Source organism: Spermophilus citellus, assembly GCF_964194105.1.
Source record: "Spermophilus citellus genome assembly, chromosome: 7".
Classification (NCBI taxonomy): Eukaryota; Metazoa; Chordata; class Mammalia; order Rodentia; family Sciuridae; genus Spermophilus; species Spermophilus citellus.
The window spans coordinates 92,511,835-92,537,665 of record NC_138188.1 but is presented as its reverse complement, the minus strand read 5'-3'; the positions used below and the strand labels follow the sequence as shown (position 1 = coordinate 92,537,665).

The window sequence follows — 25,831 nt, the reverse complement described above, 5'->3', positions numbered from 1 at the left end:
CAGTCTTTGTAACCCTCATTGTGCAACTTCACGGTCCGGTCACCTGCCTCTTCATCGTGAGTACATGTTTTTGTACTTGACCTTCCAATCTTGCCCCTTCCAGATCCCTGTCCAACCAGCCAGATTTCTCACATTGAATTTAAGAGTGCGTATATCCTCAGCTTGGGCCATTTTTCTTTCTACATCCTAAGTGGATGACCAAGTGCACTGTCATTGTCCTTTCATTTCACCGTTGAGGGTGTTGTGGGTTATATTCTGTTCTCCAGAGGACATGTTGAAATCCTAACCCCTGCTACCTGTGAATGTGTCCTCATTTGGAAATTGGGTGTTTGCAGATGTGATCATTAAGAGGAGTTTACACTGGATTAAGGCAGCACGGATTCCATTGTCAAGTGTTCTTATAAGAAAAAAGGTAATACAGACGCACCAGAGGGAAGAAGGCCCTCTGAGGTCAGAGGCAGAGATTAGCGTTATGCTGCCTCAAACCAAGGAATGTCAAGGGTTGCTAACAATGACAGAAGCTAGATGCTAGAATCTAGAAATGGTAAGGAGGCATTCTTCCCTGGAGTTTCTGGAGAGAGTAGGACCCTGACATCACCTGGACTTGGGTCTCCAGCACTGTGAGAGTCTCTGTTGTTTTAAGTCTCCCAGTTTGTGGTGCTTTGTTACAGTAGCCTAAGGGAGCTAAAGTACAGACTGGCCCTGGATGGGATGTGGTACAACAGCAGTCCATCTTCAGCTTGCACGCATGCGCCATAGACAAGCACTCTATTACTAAGCTATATTCCTTGCCTCCAAACTTTTTTCTATATCCCCAGCCCTGCCCTTTACTTTAAAATCTGTGTTTTGGTGTGCCTCAGATCTTGCTTTTTAAATTTTTTTTTCCTAAAAAAGTCTGCTCCTCAGACTTGCCCCCTAAAATCTTTACTGACAGGGTAGGGTACTATTGTACACATTTCCTGTGCTGTTCTGGATTCCTACTTCATGGGAACCCAGCTTCAGTCAGTGAGTTTTAGATCTGAGAATTGACTTGGATCTGAACACCTGATAAAGGATTGTGAATTTCTGTTGAGATGGCTGGTCCCAAACTTTTGCTAAGCCACTATTGATCACTTTTGATTATGGGCATATTTAGCAATGCTTGTTTTGTTTTTTTCTTATTATTCTGCACCTACAAATATGTTTTAGAGAACTTCTCCATAATTGCCTAGAAATTAGGCCCTCTTTGCTGCCCTTCCAACCTTTCTGTTTGTTATGGCAATTATTCTCACCTTGCTTCTGCCAATAAAATTTCATCATCTGACCACTGATATTCCCTAATCCTATCATCTCCCCTGCCACTAAGGTCCTGGTTCTCTAAAAGCATCTCTTATATTTCATCGTGACCCAAAGGGAACAGCCACAACTGAGATTTACAATGATGTTATTGCCCTTCTCATGAGCACATTCTTATTTCCTTGGTAGATATTGTGTTCTCTGGGTCCTTCCATAGCTCAGAGTTGGCAGGTGGTTGTTTTGAGAAGTGTCGCTTTGAGAAGTATATCCATTCTTGTCCGCTTCTGCTGGGAGCTTTTTGATTTCTTCCTCACCTTCCTGAACAAATAGACCTAGTATTGCATGTAGTATGGGCCATAGCTTTCTTCCAGCTGCCAAGAGATATCCTAGCAGGTATTAGTTCCATCTCTTAAGGTCTTTGTTAGGATATTAAATTGTGTATTATGGGAGGATACTTCCCAACAGTAAACTCTCTCCTGTGCATCTTGATATCTTGTATTCTTTAACTGTGCAACCTCATTTTCCTGTGTCATATATACATTCTTTGCTCCTACCCGTTTGTGTGGGTATCCCTGCACTTTTTTAGTGAATTGTTCCTGTCCCTTATTTAGCAGTCTAGAAATTCCTCAGGTGGGTTAAGCTGAGAAAAACCCTCACTAAGTGTTTAATGGTTAGGAGGTAGGTGGGGGCATTTCCTGAGCAGGCAATGTGTTGTCTTTCAAGAATAGATTACTGCATAATCCGCAAGCAAGAGGCATAGGTTAGCCTTTAACAAGGAGGGGTGAGACATTTCTCTTGACCCATCAGCTTCAGTTATATTTGGGTTTCAATGTTCTCAAGTGTATTGACCCAGATATCTCTAGTCCTAGGGTCCTAGTTCTAATTGGAGCCTTTTCTGTGATGTAGCAGAGCTGCTGGGGTTAGCAGTTCAACCTTCCCTGAAGCTTCACTACCGTTATAATTAGGTTCTCGAACTGACCTCAGCTTTCCCCAGCATTCAGCAGGAGGTGAGACAGTTCAAAAATTTCATCTACTTTCTGAGACCATATCTAGTACCTATCATCTTAGGTTGAATTTTCCTAGAAACAGATGGGAAATAGAGATTTGTGTGTAGGATATTGGGACATATCCTCAGAAACAACACCTTTAAGGAAATACAGGAAGAAGACTGGGCAGAGACAAAAATTCCACTGTGATAAAATTATAAGAGAAGTCTTGAAAAATCCTTTGGGGTTGTCTGGAGCTGACACAGCTTTTGAATTACTCTCAAATGGATGCAAAGGTAACAGGTCTTCATATTTGGCTTTAACTAGCAATTGGAGCAAGCTGCCCTAGGGGAGGAATTGTAATCTTGAACAAGGCAGTTCCCTTTGACAGAGGGCAATTCTGGGAGAGAGGTGTAGCTATGAGGTAGCCGCAGCCAATACACTCAGCAGCTTGCAAATGAGTGGCTTTGTCTTGACAGGGCATCTGAACAGTGTACTATAGCACCAGGACCATATATAACACATCCCTACATTTATCTGTTCTTTGAAGTCTAGGTTCTTAGAATAAAACTTCCAAGATATCAGGGACCTTGTCTATCCCATACACTGATATCCCCTAGCTCCATATTTACTAATTAAGTATTTGTTGACTAAATGATTGAACTGAATGAGTAATTAAAGCATATTTATAGATGTTACATTTTGTAAACTGACAATCATTTGGCACATCACAGGGAATACTGATAAATGAAAACACAAATAGGCACGTGTCCTTAAGCATTTTTCTACTTTCACATTAGAATACAAATCTTAAATGAAATTTCATATATTTTAAAATTGACACCACTTCTAATATATTAAATGAATTGACAAATGTCATAGCAAAATATTTATTTAGATCATGATATCCCACTCTGATGTGAAGTCTTAATGAACTAAATTGGCTGTTACTGATATTAAAGAATATTCAAAGATATATTATAGTTGAAGTTGGATTGACACAACAGGTAAATTTTATTTTTGATCTAGATCTCCATTAATACTCACTTTCAGTGAGTATTAAATAGATGTCTACTTTTGATTTTATACATAGGTTTTTAAAAAATTTATGAAAAATATTTTAAAATACTATAAGCATGTAGAATCTTAAACTTTTTTTCAGTACTATTTTTAATTAATTTATTATTATTATTATTTATTTTATTACCTTTATTTTTTATGTGGTGCTGAGGATCGAACCCAGTGCCTCATACATGTGAGGCAAGCGCTCTGCCACTGAGCCACAATCCCAGCCCTCAAACATTTTGATAATCATTTTCTATTGAATATTAGCACTCAGATGGTGTGACAAGATACAAGTTAAGTATGAAATATTATTTTGTCCACTTTAAAATATTTCCAGTTGAAAAAGTCACAACAACTTAAGTCACAACAACTTAACTGATGAAAAATTACTCATTCCAGTTTTAACATCATATCTAATTTGCAAATGAAACTTACAATGGAGAAATCAGGAATGACAGCCACAAGTTTTGTGGCCCTGCTCTACAACAAAGTAAGTGTAACTAGGGACATTTATTTTCTTTTAAACCCAACAATTTCAAGTCTCTTGAACTCATGTTAAGGGTATGCAGCAAATGAAGGAACATTTATTTGAGAAAGTCTACTAAATCCAGGTAGGAATAGCAAGTACTCTGTATCAAGTACTCTGTAGTACTTGATCTGACTTGCTCCCTTATCCTTACCCCCAGGGCAACTTGCCTGAAACTTCCTTCCAGATGGGTGTATCCAAAAAGTGAGACTCCTCTCCTAAACGCCATTCAAGGAAGACAGTATCTCACAGGGAGGGACAGGCTTCCAGCATTTTTCATACACCAACTCTGAGTTGCAGAGGCCAAATTCTATGTGAGTGTGAGTAAGAGTGCCCCAGTGTGATCCGGGTGCCCTTCATCCATCTAGTCACAACTCATAGGAAGGGGCTCTGCCCAGACAAGGCAGGCTAAGAATACTGACCGCAACTGACTACCAGGGTGGAATTTCCATAACAGGAGAGGAAAATTGAGACTACCAGGGGATAATGCCCCTACTCGGCCATACCCAGAGCAATTGGCTCAGAGACCTTTTTTTCCCAGGGAAAGAGACAATCCATAAGAACACAGAGCTCATTAAGAGGAGGTTGGTGCATGTATGTGAGTAACAACATAAACCACAGGTCAGCTAGTTTACTAGCAAAATGTAGTTAAGAAGACCCCTCTGTGGGACCAGGGAAAAAAACTAAAAAAAAAACTGTCCTCCTAAAGTACCCTGCAAAAGGGGTCCAAGTTCAATTAGTGAAATTACTTACGTCTAAGGGCATGCCAAAAGCAACAGATCAATCAGCTAACAATTAGAACAATTAGCCAAAAATAGCACAGTGTTAGACAGACAGCTTCACAGAATGATCAGGGAAAGAGACTGTCAAAGAGTGTTCTGCTTAAAAGCCACAGTCATGTTGGGGTGACTGTGTATGCTCCAGGCTGTGTCTCTGAAGAGCAATGTCAGAGAGTGTTATGGTTTGGATTGATGGTGTCCCCCAAGTGTTCATAAGTTGGAAGCTTGGTCTTCAGTTGTAATTAGGAGGTGGTAGAACTTTTAAGAGATGCAGACTAGTGGAAGGTGATTGGGTCATTGGGTGCATTACCCTTGGAGGAAATCAGTGTAGTTCTCATGCGGTGAGTTAGCTCTTCAGAGAATGACTTTTTATAAAAGAGCAAGACTGGCATCTCCCTGCTGGTGATCATTCCTTCCCACCTTGATGCCATTCACCATAATATGATGTAGCCAAGAGTACCCTCAGCAGAAGGGACTTTCATACTCCAAAACTGTAAACTAAAGGAACCTCTTTTCTTTATTAAGTACCTGGATTCAAATATTTTGTTATAGCATTGAAAAACTTACTAAAATAGAAGTTTCACAGTGTGAGGGAAAAATTGTCTACTAAAGTCATAAACAAATAAACAAGCAAAGAGCAGTAAAAACAAGTTCCAGAGCAGGTGGAAGGCAATAACTAGCCACAGTTTCTACAATATTAACCTAAATGTCCAGTTTTCAACCAAAAATAATGAGACATTCCAAGAAACAGCGAAGTATGACCCACGTAAAGGAGGAGAAAGAATGCAACAGAACTTTCTGTGACCTGAGCAAGTAATTTGAGTTCATATGAGAAAATAAAGCACATTGGTAAGAGTAGTTATGTAATTATAAAAGATAGTATAAAACAGTATTTCTTCTCCTCTCATCTCTTACTCAATTACATATAATTGTTTAAGAAGAGATAAGCCTACTGTGGACTTATAACACACAGAAATACACATATATTTATTAATTGCATGAAGAATCTGGGTGAGAGTGAAGCTACACTGGAGTAATGAAGAGAGACCAGATAGTAACTTAAATGCACAGGAACAAGGAAAGATACCAGAAATGGTAAATCATAAGGTTAATATAACACAGTCTATAAATACTTCCTTTTTAATTTTCTCAGCTTCTTTAATAGACATAAAATTATGTAATTATATGTATTGTTGGGGGGTTTGAAATACATACATGTAATATGTATAACAAGAGCACAAAAATGGGATGAGTGAGTGCTCTACATAGGAATAACTTTCTATGTCTTACTGGAATAAAGTTGCTACATATAAGAACTTGGTTCTGATAAGTTATGATTAACCCTAGGACAACCACTAAGAAAAGAAGTAGAAAAACAGTTAAAAAAATAATTAATGTGAAGACAGAAAAGGGAGAAGAGTGATTAAAGCTGTAAGCCACAGAATGCCACGGATGTCCAGAAACCACAGAAGATAGGAAAAATTCTTCCCTAAAACCTTCACAGGGATTGTGGTCCTGTTAACATCTTGATTTTGGATTCCTACTCTCCCAAATTATGGGAATCAATTTTTTTTTGTTGTTTTAAGTCATCCAGTTTATGTTTATTTGCTATGATTGTCTCAAGGAACTAATGCAGACTTTTAGAACTGTTCTTAAGTATTTTTAGAAATGGTGTTGGTATTTATTTTTCCTGAAAATTTAGAAAGTGAAGAAAAGCCTCAGAAAAAAATCTCACGCATTGTTATGGGTTGAATTGTACGTCTCCTTCCTCCTGAATGCATATGTTGAAGTTCTAAATCCTAATGCCTGAGAATGGGACCTTATTTGGAAATGTAATTAGTTAAGATGAGATCCCACTGGACTGGGATGAGACTAGTGTCTTTATAAAAAGTAGAAATTATGACACAGACTTTCTCCAGGGAGAAGGCCATGTGAACACTGGAGTTTGTGCTGCTACTTGCCAAGAAACTACCAAGATCTGACACAATCCTTCCCTAGCATCTCCAGGACAAGCATTGCCCTTCCAATGATCTTGAACTTCCAGCTCCAGAATCATGAGACAGTAAATTTCTGTTATTTAAGCCACTCAATTGGTAAGTATTTTTTTTTTATTGTGTCTCTAGGAAACTATTACACCCATAATGTTATTTCCAAGATATAATAACTGGATTTTTTTTGTTTGTCTCTTTCTAGTTTCATATCTTTAAATGTACAAATTCACATTTATTTATATACAACTATAGACATGTGGAATTTCTATTCAAATATTACAGACAGTATATGATTCTACTCTGTGTTGTGTGACCAAAATGCCCAACAAGAACAAGCTAGGGGGGGGGGTTTATTTGGGGCTCACAGTTTCAGAGGTCTCAGTCCATAGATGGCTGAGTCCATTGCTCTGGGCCCAAGGTAAGGCAGTACATCATGGTGGAAGGACTGAGGGAAGGAAAGCTCCTCAGCTCATGGTGGGGTCAGGTAGCAGAGTGAGGTAGGGTGAAGGTGACTGCAGGAAAAATGAACACTTCAGGGCATTCCCCCAGTGACACACCTCCTCTAGCCATGTCCCAACTGCCAATAGTTACCACCCAGTCAGTCCGTTCAAACTAAGATAGACTGATTAGGTTACAGCTCTCACAATCTAATCACTTCACCTCCCAGCACTTCTACATTAAAACAGGAGCTTTTGGAGGGCTTCTTATGTCCAGAACACAATAGGAAGGTTCCCCTTAATAGAATTATTTAAAACTAGAAACTAAATCAGAAATATTACTGTGTGACCTTCTAATTCATACTAGACACTGTCTCACAAGATGGTGAGAGTCATATGACACTAAGTGGAAAGGCAGTTTTGTGTGATTTACTATTTACTATTATCTATTAAGACCCAGTTTCTATAAAGCTACATGTCAACTTAGAGAAGACTGACAAATTGCAAATCACTTTTTTTCTGATAGAGATTCAAATGTTTTTTTGTTCTATGGAAATGATAACCTCCAAAGATTATGGTTCCATTTCCCTGTATCTAAATTAGCAATCTTATTTTAGTTTTCTTTCTTTTGGTAACTCTCTTTCAATTTCTTATATCCATCTTTGAAATAGTGCTACCATTTTTTTTCTTATTCTCTCATTAATGAGTTAAAAAAAACTTTGACATCAGTACATTCTGTATTTGTATTAGAGTCATGTTTTTAATATTTAGAAAATAATACTTTGACATGCTTTAGATCAATGAAATTAGACTTTCAGTTTTCATGAAAAAGAAAAATGATTGAAATAAAATGAAGTTGGATGAGAGAGACAGAGTTGCCAATTTAAATTTTCCAAGTAATATTAACTTAAAAATCACATACACTGAAAACTATCATCTAGTAATACCACCATTTCATAAATTGCAATGTACAGCTTTTTAATACCAAAGGAGTAGGTTATAATGTAGTATAAACTGCATAGCGTTATGAGAATTGACTCCATTTTACTTATTTTTCTAATTGCACTCCATTTTGGTGAAAACTCAGTGACAAGCATAATTTTGGGAGCATTGCCTACAGATGACTGGTTTCCTTTGTACTTGTGCAGTTTCTTTTATTCGCTCATTGAATGTCCTTACTGAGGTCTTTCTGTGTCCTACTGAATGCCTACCATGAGACAAAGGGCACCAGTTATTTGCTAAGCCATACAAACATGGCTCCTGACGTGGTGAAAAATGTATTCTAGTGGGAGAAAGTTAACACTAACTTTTCAAATAATTATATTATTAAAACTTTCTAGATATTATGAGGGAAGAGAACAAGTTTAATTGTGTTGAGTAGTTTCTGTGCCAGTCATTTCTCAATGAAAGCTGTTGCCCTGATAGAAGGGCCTAGCAAATTATTCTGAGTGACAGCTCCTAATGCAAGAAAGCCACCTTCATTTCCTTAAGGATGAAATATGTGACTGATGGTGGCAGACAGTCTGCAGTAGTAGACTTTGCATGGCATATTAACCTGGCCTTAACAGGAATTGAGAAAAAGCAGAGACCTCCTACTTTTCCCTTCTCTCCTCATCCCTGGAAGAAAGCAGCTGGGTATTGAACAAGGTCTCCTAGATAAAATAAACAAATTGAAATGAGGTCAGTCCAAAGTCAATTTTTCTAAGAGACACAAAAGTGCAGTGTTTAGCGGATAGTAATATTATACAGTTAATTGGCCATATTTAGCTCAGTAGTTCCACAGACTCAGGTCCCAAGACCGTGAAGCAGTCCTAGGAGGGGAAAAGGAACTTATGTGAAAACTTATTATAAATTTTCTGAATTTTGATGAGATTGAATACATGTGGACAAGTTGGGCTTTAGAATAATTTACAAAATATATAAAAAGGGAACAACTGATCATCCAAACACTTCATGCTGTCTCAAACTATGTCACTGGAAATTTGATGGAAAGGTAGGAAATCAAAAGTCAGAAAAACTTAAGGGACACTTATTTTAACAAGTACATGGGTGACTCCTAGAAGAAAAAAGAAAGGTAAGTGTTTTGACTGGGAATTTGAGAATATTGTTTGAGAAACATAAAGTAACTGACTCCTAGACTTCAGAGACTGCAAAAGTGGATGGTAGATTTCTCTTTGTTAGACAGGGAATTCCCCTATATGTTTGCACTTGAGGGTAATTTCAACAAAATAGGTCTGGTGGAAGAACAAGAAAATGAATAATTTTATCATTCTTCTACCTTCTCCAAGATTTATCTGTGTTCCATTGTAGACCTATGTTTCTGTGGCTTGGAGATGAGCCACAGAAACAATGATCCCTGGGGATGAAAGTCTTCTATAAACTTCTGAGAAGCCAAAAGAGTTAATTATTTAATAATAGAAAATTAGTCAAGAAAGATATTCTAAAGGAAAAAAGCCTACCTTGCAATTCAGGGTCTGGATGGAAAATACAAGAGAGTTAACTCTACTCCCCCAATAAGCCACCAGAAAAGCTTATTGATAAGAATATCATCAACTATTGGTAATTTCCTGAAATGAGGAAATTATGAAATTAGGGGTTTATAATTAGGGGTTTTGAGTTACCTAGGTTGGAAGATTTTGAAATGAGTCCTGCAAAGTGGGTAACTTGTTGGCATGGGGCAGAATTTATGATATAACTTTGGATTTTAGGACGTAACAAGATGAGGGCCTTGAAGACTCTTGATAAATAAATTATTAGTTTTGATAAGTAAGCAGTAAAATTGGTTCATAAATTGGAAGCAAGTAATCACTGGACTGAGCAAAGTGGTTATTTTTGTTTTGCCTCAGCATAGCCTGGTCCCAGTATTGTTTAACCTAGGGACTGGGAATGATGTTGCTTTCAGTTCTCAGGATTCTTTTTTTATTTTTCTCCAGCTTAAACTGCAAGACAGGCTATTATCACCTAGAGGCATTATCAATCCAGATCTATATCACATTGGGTGTGTTGTCATATCAAGATTTTCTGATGGTTGTCTTTCAAATCTTCATTGGTAGCAGATTTTTTTGTTTGTTTTTGTTAGAAACTCTTGTTTAGATCATTTGATGGAATAGCAACTGCCCAGCAGAATTTAAGACCAAGATCTCCCTAAACAAAGACATAAAAATCCTCAACAAAAAGTAGCAAACATAAATTCAGCATAACATTAAAAAATCAACTGTTGGAATCCAACATGGTGGCGGGCGGGGAGAGATCAAGTCTCTGACCTCTTCAGCTGTGCAGGCATAGGGAGTCGTAAACAACCTAAATCTGTTTGCTCAGGATCACTAGGCAATGCTGAGCTGATGTGGATCTGGAGCGAACAGTCTGGGCCTCTCAGAACACACACTGAGCCCGGATCAGCTGAATTCAAGCTCCCGTTCGCCTGCTTCCCGCAGACAAACAGCTGTGACTCAGCACTAATCCATCCGGCTGAAACAACTGGTCAGCCCTTCTGATCCTACGGAGGTAAATGCCTACCGGGCCTTCATAGGTAGTGGCCACAGGTTTGAAACGGGGCTTGGGAGAGACAGTAAGGACCTACCCGTTGCATTGGTCGCCCGGCAAAGGGAAACAAACTGTCGCCATTTGCAAGAGACACCACCATGGCACAGAACTGACGTCACCAGACTTCGGCGGAAGAGATAACTTCTTTGAAACCTGTGACTACAGGTGTGTAATTCCCTAGCTTTCCCTCTCCACACATAGGGGAAATTTTAAGGGCCCCTCCCAGCTCTCCCGTGAGCGCAATAGCCAGACCAAGGGAATCTGAGCTGGCGAGGGACCCACGGCGCGGAACTACCGCTCCCACCAGGGCTGACAGCTGAGGTCTCTTGCACCAGCTACCGGGGGCGGGGCTACCGGAGGGCAAGTAAAATTCACTGAGGATTCTCAGCCCCAAGCTCTACAAACTTAGGGTCTGAGGGAATGGCAAACTGGAAGAGTGTGCCCAGTCATTCATGAAAACAGGGCTCCCGGGAGCAGCAGACCTGGCATGTAGCCAGTATTGTGATGAGCAGCACCCATGAGAGGGGCCGGGCTAGAGGAAAAGTGGGAAGTGACTAGACACAAGAGGAGGCCCTAGACACTCAGGATTGGAGACTCACCCAGTCTGGGAGGAGCTGCTGCACAGTGATTGGTTCCCGGGTATCGACAGGAGAAACTTGACCTGGTGGTCACAGCGCCACCTACTGGAAGAGAAGTTAATCAAACTCTAAGACTGCATTTATTAGTTTTTTTTTTTCTTTTCTCTTTTTTTTGATTTGGGTTTTTCTTTCATTTTCATTTTTCTTTCTTGTTTTTTTTAAATTTTTTTTACAATTTTTTCTAAATTTTTTTCTTCTAATTTTAATTTTAATTTTTTTATTATTTTTTTAAATTTTTTCTTTTTTTATTTCCTATTTTTTTCTTCTTTTGTCTTTTCATTTCTCTTATCCCCTCTTCCTTGAATTCTACCTGCTTACTCTCATTCTCTTTAGTGACTTCTTCCCTTCCCTTCTAATACCTTTCCACCCAAGCATCAAATAAATTTATAGGAGTAAACAGTAACTCAGCAGTCAAACAGAACAAGAAGTAACATGAGCAGCTTCAAAAAGCAAGGAAGAAAAGGAGTACAAACAATGCAGGACAGCCTAAATATTCAGGAGGACCTAGAGTCATCAGAAAAATGGTCATATAAAGAACTCAAGGAACACCTTAGACAGATGGAATGGAACCTTAAAGAGGATACGAGACAGCAAATTCAAGCAGCGAAAGAACACATTGAGAATGAATTACATAAACAGATAAAAGAAGAAGTTAAGCATCTTTATCAGGAGATAGAGATTATAAAAAATAATCAAACAATAATTCTAGAAATGAAGGAAACGATAAACCAAATTAAAAAGTCAATTGAGAGTATCACTAACAGAGTGGAGCAAGTAGAAGCCAGAACGTCAGAGAATGAAGACAAAATATATCATCTTGAAAAGAGTCTAGCCAACTCAGAAAGGCTGGTAAAAAATCACGAGAAAAACATCCAAGAGTTATGGGATAACATAAAAAAACCAAACTTACGAGTCATCGGGATAGAAGAAGGTACAGAGATTCAAACCAAGGGAATGAGTAACCTGCTGAATGAAATAATTACAGAAAACTTTCCAGAAATAAAAAAGGAAACAGATATACAAATTGAAGATGCACACAGGACACCGAGCACACAAAATCACAGTAGACCAACGCCAAGACACATTGTTATGAAGATATCCAAAATACAGAACAAAGGGAAAATATTAAAAGCTACAAGAGTAAGGAGACAGATTACATTCAGGGGTAAACCAATAAGGTTAACAACGGATTTTTCATCTCAGACACTGAAAGCAAGAAGGTCATGGAACAATGTATTTCAAACACTGAAAGACAATGGATGCCAACCAAGAATTCTGTATCCAGCAAAATTAAGCTTCAGGTATGACAACGAAATAAAAATCTTTCATGATAAACAAAAGTTAAAAGAATTTGCAGCCAGAAAACCAGCATTGCAAAGCATTTTGAGCAAAACACTACACGAGGAAGAAATGAAAAACAATAACCAAAACCATCAGTGGGAAGTGCCTCGGTAAAGACAGAGGGCGAGGGGAAAGATAATCATGGAGAAACAAACTAAATTTTTTTAAAAAAAGGATAAATAATCAAACATGGATGGAAGTACAAACCATATATCAATAGTAACTCTGAATGTTCATGGCTTAAACTCTCCAATAAAGCGACATAGGCTGGTATCTTGGATTAAAAAAACAAATCCAACAATATGCTGTCTCCAGGAGACACATCTGATTGGAAAAGACATACACAGGCTGAAGGTGAAAGGATGGGAAAAAATATACCACGCACATGGTCCTCGTAAGCAAGCAGGGGTGGCCATCCTCATATCGAATAAAATCGACTTCAAGACTAAGTTAATCAAAAGGGATAAAGAAGGACATTATATACTGTTAAAAGGAACCATTCACCAACAAGACATAACAATTATCAATATTTATGCACCAAATAATGGTGCTGCGACGTTCATAAAACAAATTCTCCTCAAGTTCAAGAATCAAATAGACCACAACACAATAATTATGGGTGACTTCAACACACCTCTCTCACCATTGGACAGATCCTCCAAACAAAAGTTGAATAAAGAAACTATAGAACTCAATATCACAATCAATAACCTAGACTTAACTGACATATATAGAATATATCAACCATCATCAAATGGATATACTTTTTTCTCAGCAGCACATGGATCCTTCTCAAAAATAGGCCATATATTATGCCATAGGGCAACCCTCAGTAAATATAAAGGGGTGGAGATAATAGTATGCATTTTATCTGATCATAATGGAATCAAACTGGAAATCAATGATAAAAGGAGGAAGGAAAAATCCTACATCACATGGAAAATGAACAATATGTTACTGAATGATCAATGGGTTACAGAAGACATAAAGGAGGAAATCAAAAAATTCTTAGAGATAACTGAAAATGCAGACACAACATATCGGAATCTATGGGACACAATGAAAGCAGTTTTAAGAGGAAAATTCATCGCCTGGGGGTCATTCCTCAAAAAAAGAAAAAAACAACAAATAAATGAGCTCACACTTCATCTCAAAGCCCTAGAAAAGGAAGAGCAAAACAACAGCAAATGTAGCAGAAGGCAAGAAATAATTAAAATCAGAGCAGAAATCAATGAAACTGAAACAAAAGAAACTATTGAAAAAATTAACAAAACTAAAAGTTGGTTCTTCGAAAAAATATATAAGATCGACAGACCTTTAGCCATGCTAACGAAGAGAAGAAGAGAGAGAACTCAAATTACTAACATACAGGATGAAAAAGGCAATATCACAACAGATGCTACAGAAATACAGAAGACAATTAGAAATTATTTTGAAAACCTATATTCCAATAAAATAGAAGATAGTGAAGACATCGATAAATTTCTTAAGTCATATGATTTGCCCAGACTGAGTCAGGAGGATACACACAATTTGAACAGACCAATATCAATGGATGAAATAGAAGAAGCCATCAAAAGACTACCAACCAAGAAAAGCCCAGGACCGGATGGGTATACAGCGGAGTTTTACAAAACCTTTAAAGAAGAATTAATACCAATACTTTTCAAGTTATTTCAGGAAATAGAAAAAGAGGGAGCTCTTCCAAATTCATTCTATGAGGCCAACATCACCCTGATTCCGAAACCAGACAAAGACACCTCAAAGAAAGAAAACTACAGACCAATATCTCTAATGAACCTAGATGCAAAAATCCTCAATAAAATTCTGGCGAATCGAATACAAAAACACATTAAAAAAATTGTGCACCATGATCAAGTAGGAATCATCCCTGGGATGCAAGGATGGTTCAATATACGGAAATCAATAAATGTTATTCACATCAATAGACTTAAAGATAAGAACCATATGATCATCTCAATAGATGCGGAAAAAGCATTTGACAAAGTACAGCATCCCTTTATGTTCAAAACTCTAGAAAAACTAGGGATAACAGGAACATACCTCAACATTGTAAAAGCAATCTATGCTAAGCCTCAGGCTAGCATCATTCTGAATGGACAAAAGTTGAAGGCATTCCCTCTAAAATCCGGAACAAGACAGGATGCCCTCTATCACCACTTCTATTCAATATAGTTCTCGAAACACTGGCCAGAGCAATTAGACAGACGAAAGAAATTAAAGGCATAAAAATAGGAAAAGAAGAACTTAAATTATCACTATTTGCAGATGACATGATTCTATACCTAGAAAACCCAAAGGGTCTACAAAGAAACTACTAGAACTAATAAATGAATTCAGCAAAGTGGCAGGATATAAAATCAAGACGCATAAATCAAAGGCATTTCTGTATATCAGCAACAAAACTTCTGAAACGGAAATGAGGAAAAACACTCCATTCACAATATCCTCAAAAAAAAAATAAATAAAATACTTGGGAATCAACCTAACAAAAGAGGTGAAAGATTTATACAATGAAAACTACAGAACCCTAAAGAGAGAAGTAGAAGAAGATCTTAGAAGATGGAAAAATATACCCTGTTCATGGATAGGCAGAACTAACATCATCAAAATGGCGATATTACCAAAAGTTCTCTATAGGTTTAATGCAATGCCAATCAAAATCCCAATGGCATTTCTTGTAGAAATAGATAAAGCAATCATGAAATTCATATGGAAAAATAAAAGACCCAGAGTAGCAAAAGCAATTCTAAGCAGGAAGTGTGAATCAGGCGGTATAGCGATACCAGATTTCAAACTATATTACAGAGCAATAGTGACAAAAACAACATGGTACTGGTACCAAAACAGGCGGGTGGACCAATGGTACAGAATAGAGGACACAGAAACTAATCCACAAAGTTACAACTATCTTATATTTGATAAAGGGGCTAAAAGCATGCAATGGAAGAAGGATAGCATCTTCAACAAATGGTGTTGGGAAAACTGGAAATCCATATGCAACAAAATGAAACTGAATCCCTATCTCTCGCCATGCACAAAAGTTAATTCAAAATGGATCAAGGAGCTTGATATCAAATCAGAGACTCTGAGTCTGATAGAAGAAAAAGTTGGCTCCCATCTACATATTGTGGGGTCGGGCTCCAAATTCCTTAATAGGACACCCATAGCGCAAGAGTTAATAACAAGAATCAACAAATGGGACTTCCTTAAACTGAAAAGTTTTTCTCAGCAAGAGAAACAATAAGAGAGGTAAATAGGGAGCCTACATCCTGGGAACAAATTTTTACTCCTCACACTTCAGATAGAGCCCTAATATCCAGAGTATACAAACTACTCAAAAAATTAGACAATAATATAACAAATAACCCAATCAACAAATGGGCCAAGGACCTGAACAGACACTTCTCAGAGGAGGATATACAATCAATCAACAAGTACATGAAAAAATGCTCACCATCTCTAGCAGTCAGAGAAATGCAAATCAAAACCACCCTAAGATACCATCTCACTCCAGTAAGATTGGCAGCCACTATGAAGTCAAACAACAAGTGCTGGCGAGGATGTGGAGAAAAGGGTACACTTGTACATTGCTGGTGGGATTGCAAATCGGTGCGGCCAATTTGGAAAGCAGTTTGGAGATTCCTGGGAAAGCTGGCAATGGAACCACCATTTGACCCTGCTATTGCCCTTCTCGGACTATTCCCTGAAGACCTTAAAAGAGCATGCTACAGGGATACTGCCACATCGATGTTCATAGCAGCACAATTCACAATAGCTAGACTGTGGAACCAACCCAGATGCCCTTCAATAGATGAATGGATTAAAAAATGTGGCATCTATACACAATGGAGTACTATGCAGCAATAAAAAATGACAAAATCATAGAATGTGCAGGGAAATGGATGGCACTAGAGCAGATTATGCTTAGTGAAGCTAGCCAATCCCTAAAAAACAAATCCCAAATGTCTTCTTTGATATAATGTGAGCAACTATGAACATAGCAGGGAGGAAGAGCAGGAAGAAATGATTAACATTAAGCAGAGACATGAGATGGGAGGGAAAGGGAGAGAAAAGGGAAATTGCATGGAAATGAAGGGAGACCCTCATTGCTATACAAAATTACATATAAGAGGTTGTGAGTGGAATGGGAAAATAAACAAGGAGAGAAATGAATTACGGTAGATGGGGTAGAGAGAGAAGATGGGAGGGGAGGGGAGGGGGTATAGTAGGGGATAGGAAAGGTAGCAGAATACAACAATTACTAATAGGGCATTATGTAAAATTGTGGATGTGTAACCAACGTGATTCTGCAATCTGCATTTGGGGTAAAATTGGGGGTTCATAACCCACTTCAATCTAATGTATGAAATATGATATGTCAAGAGCTTTGTAATGTTGTGAACAACCAATAAAAAAATAAAATAAAAAAAAAATCCACTGTCGGGGTAGCCAGAACCCCAACAGAGCAGGTTCCTGCCCAGGAGGTGTGAACAAGGAAAATAAAAAGTCTGAAATAATCAGTAAGAAATAAAACAAAGCCAGAAATTAGATTTTAGAAAGTGGAAGGCCTGATGGGTCTTCTAGTCATGATAGGAGCCAGAACTGAACAAGTGAAAAAGGTCCCTATTCTTAAGGGGGAGTACATCAAAGGCAGGGAGAAGGTTTCACTGGAAGGAGTCTTGTTTGGGTGCTTGCTTCTTGGTGTGGCAGGGGTCTTACAGTAAACAGGTTAATTGCATTTGGCAAGTTGCATCCATCTCTTGGAGGCTATGCTTGAACTCCAGCGGTGAGCTAGAACTAGGCGTTCCCAAACCTGTGGATTTCTATGGGAGTTCCCCAAACCAGGCTTCCCTGCCTAATGGCTCCAATGTCTCTCAGTTTACCCATGGCTTCCCACAATCCACTACAATATATTGTGACTAAGTGGAGTTATCTTGGGAAGGCAAGGCTGGTCACCATTTTAAAATCAATGTATGAATTCACTCTAACAGAAAAACAAATGGTCATATCAATAGATACGGGAAGTCATTTAATGAAATTCAATGTCCTTTTGTTATAAATCTTAAAAAGTAGAAGGAGGTTTTGCAACACAGAAATGGGTATTTCCAAAAATTTTACAACTAGTGTTATATTTAAAGTGAAAGTTTGAATGTTTTCTCCCTAAAATCAGAAACAGGGCAAGGATATTCATTCTCACCACTCCTATTCAATAATCTACAGGAAGCTCTATCTTGTAAAATGAAATAAAAGAAAGGGAAAAAAGGCATAAAATCCTTTAAAGAGTACTTATTTGTACTACATGATTATTTACATAAAAATCCTAAAGAATATATTTTAAAAATCCAAGAACTAATACATTAGCAAGTAACAATTGGAAACAAAATGATACCAAACCCAGACAAAGACACATCAAGGAAAGAAAATTTCAGACCAATATCTCTGATGAACATAGATGCAAAAATTCTTCATAAAATTCTGGCAAGTTGCATACAAAAACACATTAAAAAGATAGTGTACTATGATCAAGTGGGGTTCATACCAGGGATGCAAGGTTGATTCAACACATGGATATCAATAAATGTAATTCATCACATCAATAGATTTAAAGACAAGAATCACATGATTATCTCAATAGACGCAAAAAAAAAAAGACATTTGACACAATACAGCATCCATTCATGTTCAAAACACTAGGAAAAACTAGGGATAGTAGGAACATACCTCAACATTGTCATAGCTATATATGCTAATCCCAAGGCCAACATCATCCTAAAAGGTCAAAGGAACTGAATAGACACTTCACAGAAGAAGAAATATGAATAGTCAAAAAGTGTATGAAAAAATGTTCAACATCTTGAGCAATTTGAGAAATGTAAATTAAAACTACATTGAGATTCTGCCTCACTCCAATCAGACTGGCAATTATCAAGAATACAAGTAACCATAAATGTTGGTGAGGATGTGGAGAAAAGGTACACTTATACATTGCTGGTGGGACTGCAAATTAGTGCAACCACTCTGGAAAGCAGTATGGAGATTCCTCAGAACACTTGGACTGGAACAACCATTTGACCCAGTTGTCCCACGCCTCAGAATACACCCAAAGGACTTAAAATCAGCATATTACAGTGACTCATCCACATCAGTGTTCCTAGCAGCTCAATTCACAATAGCTAAGCTGTGGAACCAACCCAGGTGCCCTTTAACAGAGGAATGGATAAAGGAAATATAATACACACACACACACACACACACACACACACACACACACACACACTCACACACAATTGAATATTACTCAGCCCTAAAGAATGAAATTATAGTACTTGCTGGTAAGTGGATGGAACTGAAGACTATTTTGCTAAGTGAAATAAGCCAATCCCCCCAAACCAAAGGCCCTGTGTTCTCTCTGATAAGTGGATGCTGACTCACAATAGGCAGGGATACTGGGGTGGAGGGAAGGGAGGAGTGGAGGTTCACTGGATTGGGGAAGGGAATAAGGGATGGGAATAGGAAAAACTGTAGAATGAATCGGACATAACTTTCCTGTGGTTTTATAGGAATATAAGACCAGTGTCACTCCACATCATGTATAACCACAAGAATGGGAAGCTATACTCCATGTATGTATGATATGTCAAAATACGTTCTACTGTCATGTGTAACTAAAAAGAACAAATTTTAAATAGAAAACAATTGTAAACAAAAAAATTTAAATGACACCATTTTTCAATAAATAAAAAAAATTGCTTCGGCATAAACCCAACAAAATATTTTCAGGATCTATCTGCTGAAAACTTCAAAACATTGGTCAAAACTATCAATGAAAGTTAAAATAAATGCAGATATATAGTGTATTTATGGTAGCATTTATCAACACAGCCAAGGTGCCAATTCATTCTAAATTTATATACATATTTAGTGTATTCCCAGTCAAAATCCCAGCAGAACTTTTTCTATAGATACAAACTTTTTAACTTTATATGAAAATGCAAAGAAAGTAGGATAACTAAAGTTATTTTGTATAAAAATAAAGTTTGAAGTTTTACACTACCTAGTTTTAAGATTTACAATGAGGCCAGGATTGTCAAGACCATTGATTAAATAACCAATGGAACAGCAACAATTGATCAGTATAAGGATCAACGTGAGGATAATGTAGATTCATATAAATATGGTTGATTTTTAGCAAAGGTGCAAAGGCAATTTGAAAATTAAAATTTAAAATTTAAAACAAATGGTGCTACAGTGATTCGAAATTTTTATGTAAAACTCCAAAACAAACAAACAACAAAACAAAACAACAATAATGAAGCCTTTCAACCTTACCTGACACCATATATTAAAATTAATTGATAAAAAATTTTAAAGGAAACATAGGAGAAAAATCTTTGTGACCCAGAGTTAGGCAAAATTTCTTAGTTATTATACCAAAAGCAAAATTCACAAAAGAAAAATGACTGCATTAAACTTCAGAATAATTAAAAACTTTTACTCTGCATTCTTTGTTAAAAATGTAAAAAGACAAGCCATGGACAGAATATTTAAAAATCACATATCCAACCAAGAGTTTGTATCCAGAATATAGCAAGAACTTTCAAACTCAGCAATAAGAAAACAACACAACTGAAAAACAAAGAGTTAAAGAGACATTTTATGAAAACTGTGATTATCAAATAAGTTTATCAAACATACTCAACATTATTTGTCATTAGGGAAATGCAAATGAAGATCACAGAGAGATTCCACAACACAGCTACCGGAATGGCAAGGGTTAAAAACAGCAGTACAAACAAATCATAACACTAAATGTTGCACGTAGATGAAGGAAGTGAAACTGTCATACATTGCTGGTGGTGATACAAGGTGGAACAGTGACTCAGGAAAATCTGGCAGTCTCATGTAAAGATGAACATGTGACCTAAAAATCACTCTAGAAAAATTAACACCTGTGTGTTCACACAAAAAACCTGCACAAAAATATTTAAAACAGAAAAGCATTGTTCATGTTGCTTAAAATGAGAATGAAACTAAATGTTCATTTGGGTAAATAGATGAACAGACCATTAAATACTTCTCAGTAATGAAAAGAAATGAATTTTTGATACATCACAACGTGATTGAATCTCAGACATATGACAGTAAGTTGAAGAAGTCAGTCTTAAAAAGTTAAGTGTATATGATATTCTGGAAGAAGCAAAAAACTATAGGGAAGCTTAGAAGAATCTGTGCCTGTGTTAAAACTCAGAACTGTATGAAAATCAAATAAAAAAGTAATGTAGAGATTAAAGTACATAAGCATATATACTTTACATGTATAGAAACATGTGTTTCATATTTAGTTATAATTATGTAAGTATATACTATGTGTTTATTTATATACTTATAAACCATATTGTTTTGTCTCAATAGTTGATTTTATTAATTACCCTTGAAGAAATTAAGTAATTTTTCCCCAGGCACAAGAGCAAACTAAGAGATAGAAAATCAAGATCAATGTAGCTAATTTTTAATATACATTTATGTTCTTTTACTTAAATAAATTTTCAGATTGCAATCAAAATGTATTTAATGTCTTTTAATGACATTTCCTTAATTTATAGATATTCTATGTTCTACAAAAATTAAAAAAAGGGAAATTAAAAAATATGTTTAATGACCAATGTTTAATAGTTTTCTTATAGAGAAATCACCCGTGTATCTAAAGACTATTAAATAATACAATTTAACATTAATTCAGGTTCTTAGAGAGGGTAAAAATTTGAAAAACAAAATTTCAGTCAGAATATTAAGTCCTGCAATTAGAAATGTGCCTAAGACTAAACTCTTTTTTGAAAGCACCTGTAAATTCAATTTTATTTAGTAAAATTATTTTTATGTATTTTTTCCAAAGTTAAACAATTTCTAGAAAAAGTTATAATTTCCAAGTTCTATAAGGAACTTTTTAAAAGGAGGATATTTTAAAGATAAGAGACCATTAGAAATTAAATTCAAGTCTTGAACTAGCTAAAATAGTACGCAAATATCATTTTTTACATTGTGATGAAACAAGATGATGCAGATTTGTTTTAAATCTAAAATTAAATCACTCTAATTTGTCCAAAGACTCATCTATTTACCAATCTTAAAAGGTTAAATGTGGAATGATTTCCAATTCATTCCAAAAATCACTCTTGAATTCATTCCAAAAGCTCTGAGTATCTAGCTTTCTTATTATCTGGAATCCAAATGATTAAGCAAATTTGCAACTAAAACATCTTCTCTGAGTTAGTGTTTTGGTTGGGGAAAACGTATGAAAAAAAAAACCCAAAAAACAAAAAAACAAGCAAAAAAACCCCCAAACCAACAATAACAACAAAAAAACCTGACTCACAGTCCAATCTTTCTTTTTCTTTGAGATATTTTTCACTATCTGGGATAGATATTCCTAGAGTGTGTACACTTGCACAGAATTGTTTTTTATGATCAGTTAATCTCCAAAGTCTTCCAAGGTAGGGAAAAGGACGGGGGAGGGGGAAGGAGGTGAAGAAAAAGGAGATAAAAAAGAAGGAGGAAGAAGAGAAAGAGAAAAAAGAAGTACCTGGCTTCAGAAAAATGTAAAATTATAATTGTAAAAATTGTATTAAAATGGTATCCTCTGTAATTCTGGAGGCTGGGAAGACCAAGATCAAGGTTTGGAGGACTTGGTGTCTGCTTCCTGTTCCATAGATGGTGGATAAAAGATGGGGGGAGCCCTTTGGGGTCTGTTTTATGAAACACTATTCAAGAGGGCTCCATCCTGATGACAAAATCACTTTTTGAAGGCTCAGTTACTATCACTGTCACATGGGGTTCGGATTTTAACATTTGAATTAGCAGGGGATATAAAGAGGAAATAGCTTTAGATGAGAGAGAACTCATTTTCACTTAAACATGCTCATATATTCCCTGGTTAAGTGAAGAGATAGACAAACGGAGAGACTAAGTTTAATTCCATCCAGTGTACAATTTAAAATGATACTTTTTATTCCCTAAGGCACTAAAGCAAAGAGGAGGATCTCTCCTTTAAATTTATGGCCTCCTCATGAAGATTTCTTTCCCACTTCCTTTGAATGCACCTCTCAAAGGAGTAACCTTGTTCAGGTCAAAATTTCTCCAAAGTGGTCACTGAGCATCATTGTGTCCTCAGTGCAATTATGCCCATAAAGGAGAGATGTGCAGGAAATAAACAGGAAGGGAGGAGTCATCCTGCCAGGTGGGCAGGCAGAATGATAAGATTCTATTATCAATGCAGGGATTACTAAGAATGAGACCTGTGCAAATTTCTGGTCTCCAAAAACTGAGCAAATATTGTTTGTTTTCAGTGGGATCTGGCAAATACTCCACTTCTGGACACGTGAAGACAATGAAGCAGTTTTCAAGGGTACAAAGATGAGACTGCAAACTTTACCCAAGGGCAATTGATCTGATAGGAACTTCTGGACTACTTGGTTCTGAGGGCTGACTTGAGGACATGGTTATCAGGCCTAGGTCTGTCTTCCTTCTTCAGCCTTTGTCTTGTAGATTTGTGTACAAAGCAGCATGAGAAGAGAAGAAGCAAACCAAAGCCAATTTCCACCATGGCTATGAGTTTTCAATCAGGAAATAACAATTAGTGATGTGTTTGGAGGATTGCTCAGACCTTCTACTGAGCTATAGTTTTTTACAGAGGGTGAAATCAATGACAGACTAAATGTGTCACCTGATTGTGTTAATTATAAAGTGCATCATTCAAGTTTATTTGGGGCTGGAGGTGTGGCGATTTCTTACTCATGAACTCCTATGGAGATTACCATTTTTACTAATTAATTTCAGTTAATTGGCCTACTGAGTAACTTCAGGTGCGTTCTCACTATAAGATTATGAGGTACAAGAATAGCATTTTTATAAAGTACTTTAAAAGTGGTGATAAACTTGTGGTGGTATCAATATCAACATGATCTTATCCCAAATTTCAAGGCTTTTTTTAATCTTGGAAAAAGATAGGTAATCATTTAAAATGTGAAGAGGGTCTTATTCCTGTTTTGAAGAGAGTGTGCTCCAAAATTTAAGATTATATATACCACTTATTTATAATAAATACTCATTATTTATTTATTTATTTATTTTTGGATTCTGACATTTTAATTTCTTTTGAATATAAGTCACTTTTTCAAGCAAAGAAATAGAATCAACCTAAGGATGTGGTCCTCCAGGGATCCAAGCCAAGTCTTGAGATCTTCAGCAGAATGACACTATAGTACCAGGTGCTACCAATAGAGTTATACACTCTAAATAGTAACCACTTATCTTCATTTTTTTTTTCATTAGGGAACAGCCAGAAGTTCAGTCTTTAAAGGCATGATATATAGAACATCTTGATCTACAAAGGATAGAATGACCCAAATTATATGCAGGCCATCCTATTGCGAAACAAGATCAGAGCTGGTCAAGGATTGGTTATCAGAGACAGTGCTTATACTTTGAAACTTACTCTGTGGCTCAAAAAAATTCCTGGTTCCTGTCACTAAGAAACAAAGTAAAAAATATTACAGATGGATCCACATTAACATTCACCAGCATGTGAAAGTAGAGTTAAGTGTAGGGGATAAGATCTTTTGATATTTTAAAAATAAATTACTTATAACTAAGAAATTAGACATACCACACTCTTCCATTTGCTACAATAACAAATTGACAAAGAAGACTATTTAAAAGAAATGCTCAATATAAAGAGGGTGGGAATGGTAACGCTTTCCACCACAGGATAATCTCCTGTTTTCCCAATTAGCATTGCTATTCTTCCATGATACAAATTCATGTGGAAAAACTTGTTGAGTTTTGCCACGGCCAGATGAAAAACACAGTGTTTCCTAATTAGCTAATTAAGCTCAATGAACATTTTTGGGATGGAACCATAAACTCTGGCCATTATTTTGTCAAACATCTGCAAACTGCATAACTCCTCAGCCCTTAGCCATAGTTTCTGTTCAATATCTTAAAGCTGAGTTTAGTTCCACTGTGACTTGTCTCAGGGCTGAAGTGAGTGTTAGTCATCAAAGTCTGGAATGTCATCATAGGAGTAACCCCGGTAGCCTTTAGACGCATAGTAGGCGATGCGCAGATGGTAAAATCCTGGCAGAAACACCAGAATGCCAATAATCAGGACAGGAACGGCCCAGTCTGCCTCCCCTTTGCTAATGTAGCCTGACAGCAGGAGGGAGCCTATGATAATGAGAAAGGCGCCAATCAAAAACAGCACAGTGGCAAGTGCAATGGCCTTATAAGGGATCTTAGGAGGGCTTTTCTTAAACTGAAGGTCAATGTAGCCATCATCTGTGCTGGAGAGACTTGAGTATTTTACTTTACTACTGGGGATTCCAGTAGCCAGATTAGTACGAGACGGCATCATAACACACGGACACAGCTACAGTCTGAGACTGGAGCTAGAGAGGAACTCGCCCACGGCTACCAGCCGAGGCGTCCCAGGCCTCATGGCACAGCCAACCTAACCGCCGACCTAGCAAGTATCAGCTCGCCTCGGGAAGTCAATAAATACTCTTTAAAAATCACATTACAGAAATGTTTTCTAGTTCCTATTTTTAAAGACATTTCTATCAGGAATGTGGCTGAATTTCATTAAGTGTCTCTTCTTCATCTCTTGATGTAATCATGTGATTTTCTGCTTTAATACATGTCTTAATATTGAACTACTCTTCACTGTTCTATTCTTCATATGAAACACACTTGTTTTCATACTTTTTTATTACACTTCTGGAATAATTTCATATTTTATTTAGGATTTTTGGCATCTTTATTCATAGGTACTATCTTGAGTTTCATTAGGCCACATTAATAACAGCTAGGAAACCATTTAAAGAGCAATAGGAGTTCCTTGGTTCAGAAATGTCTTTCTCTAAAATCATCTAGTCCTGCTGCCTTTCTGGGCGAAACATTCTATTCTTTCTTACCAGTTTGATTCATTCAGTGACTCCACATGTACATCCTGAATGTCTATCCAATCACTGGTGCAGGGTCTAACCAGGAGCAATTACTGAGCAGTAGTAGGACAGGGACTCCTACCTTCTGTCTGGATGGGTCTAGGAAACTTCCATATTCTACACTCTCTGGAATCAGTTTGATAATTTTTGCTTTCCAAAACAGAGGATTTATAATAAATACTATAATAAACATAGTAAATAGATACTATAATAAATGGTGTATTTAAT

The 25,831-nt window shown here is 36.9% G+C and overlaps 1 protein-coding gene across 1 annotated transcript; it reads right to left on the bottom strand.

The window, feature by feature from the left end:
- Window positions 1-23,734: 23,734 nt before the first annotated feature.
- Window positions 23,735-25,027, bottom strand: LOC308653650 (transmembrane protein 230-like). The gene has a single exon (XM_081302275.1). It carries the CDS (start codon window positions 25,012-25,014, stop codon window positions 24,652-24,654), a length of 363 nt encoding a protein of 120 aa, XP_081158401.1. The 5' UTR covers window positions 25,015-25,027; the 3' UTR covers window positions 23,735-24,651.
- Between the last annotated feature and the right edge of the window lie 804 nt (window positions 25,028-25,831).

Coding starts and splice junctions, on each gene's coding strand:
- LOC308653650 (XM_081302275.1), bottom strand. CDS start 25,014: ATGATGCCGTCTCGTACTAATCTGGCTACTGGAATCCCCAGTAGTAAA.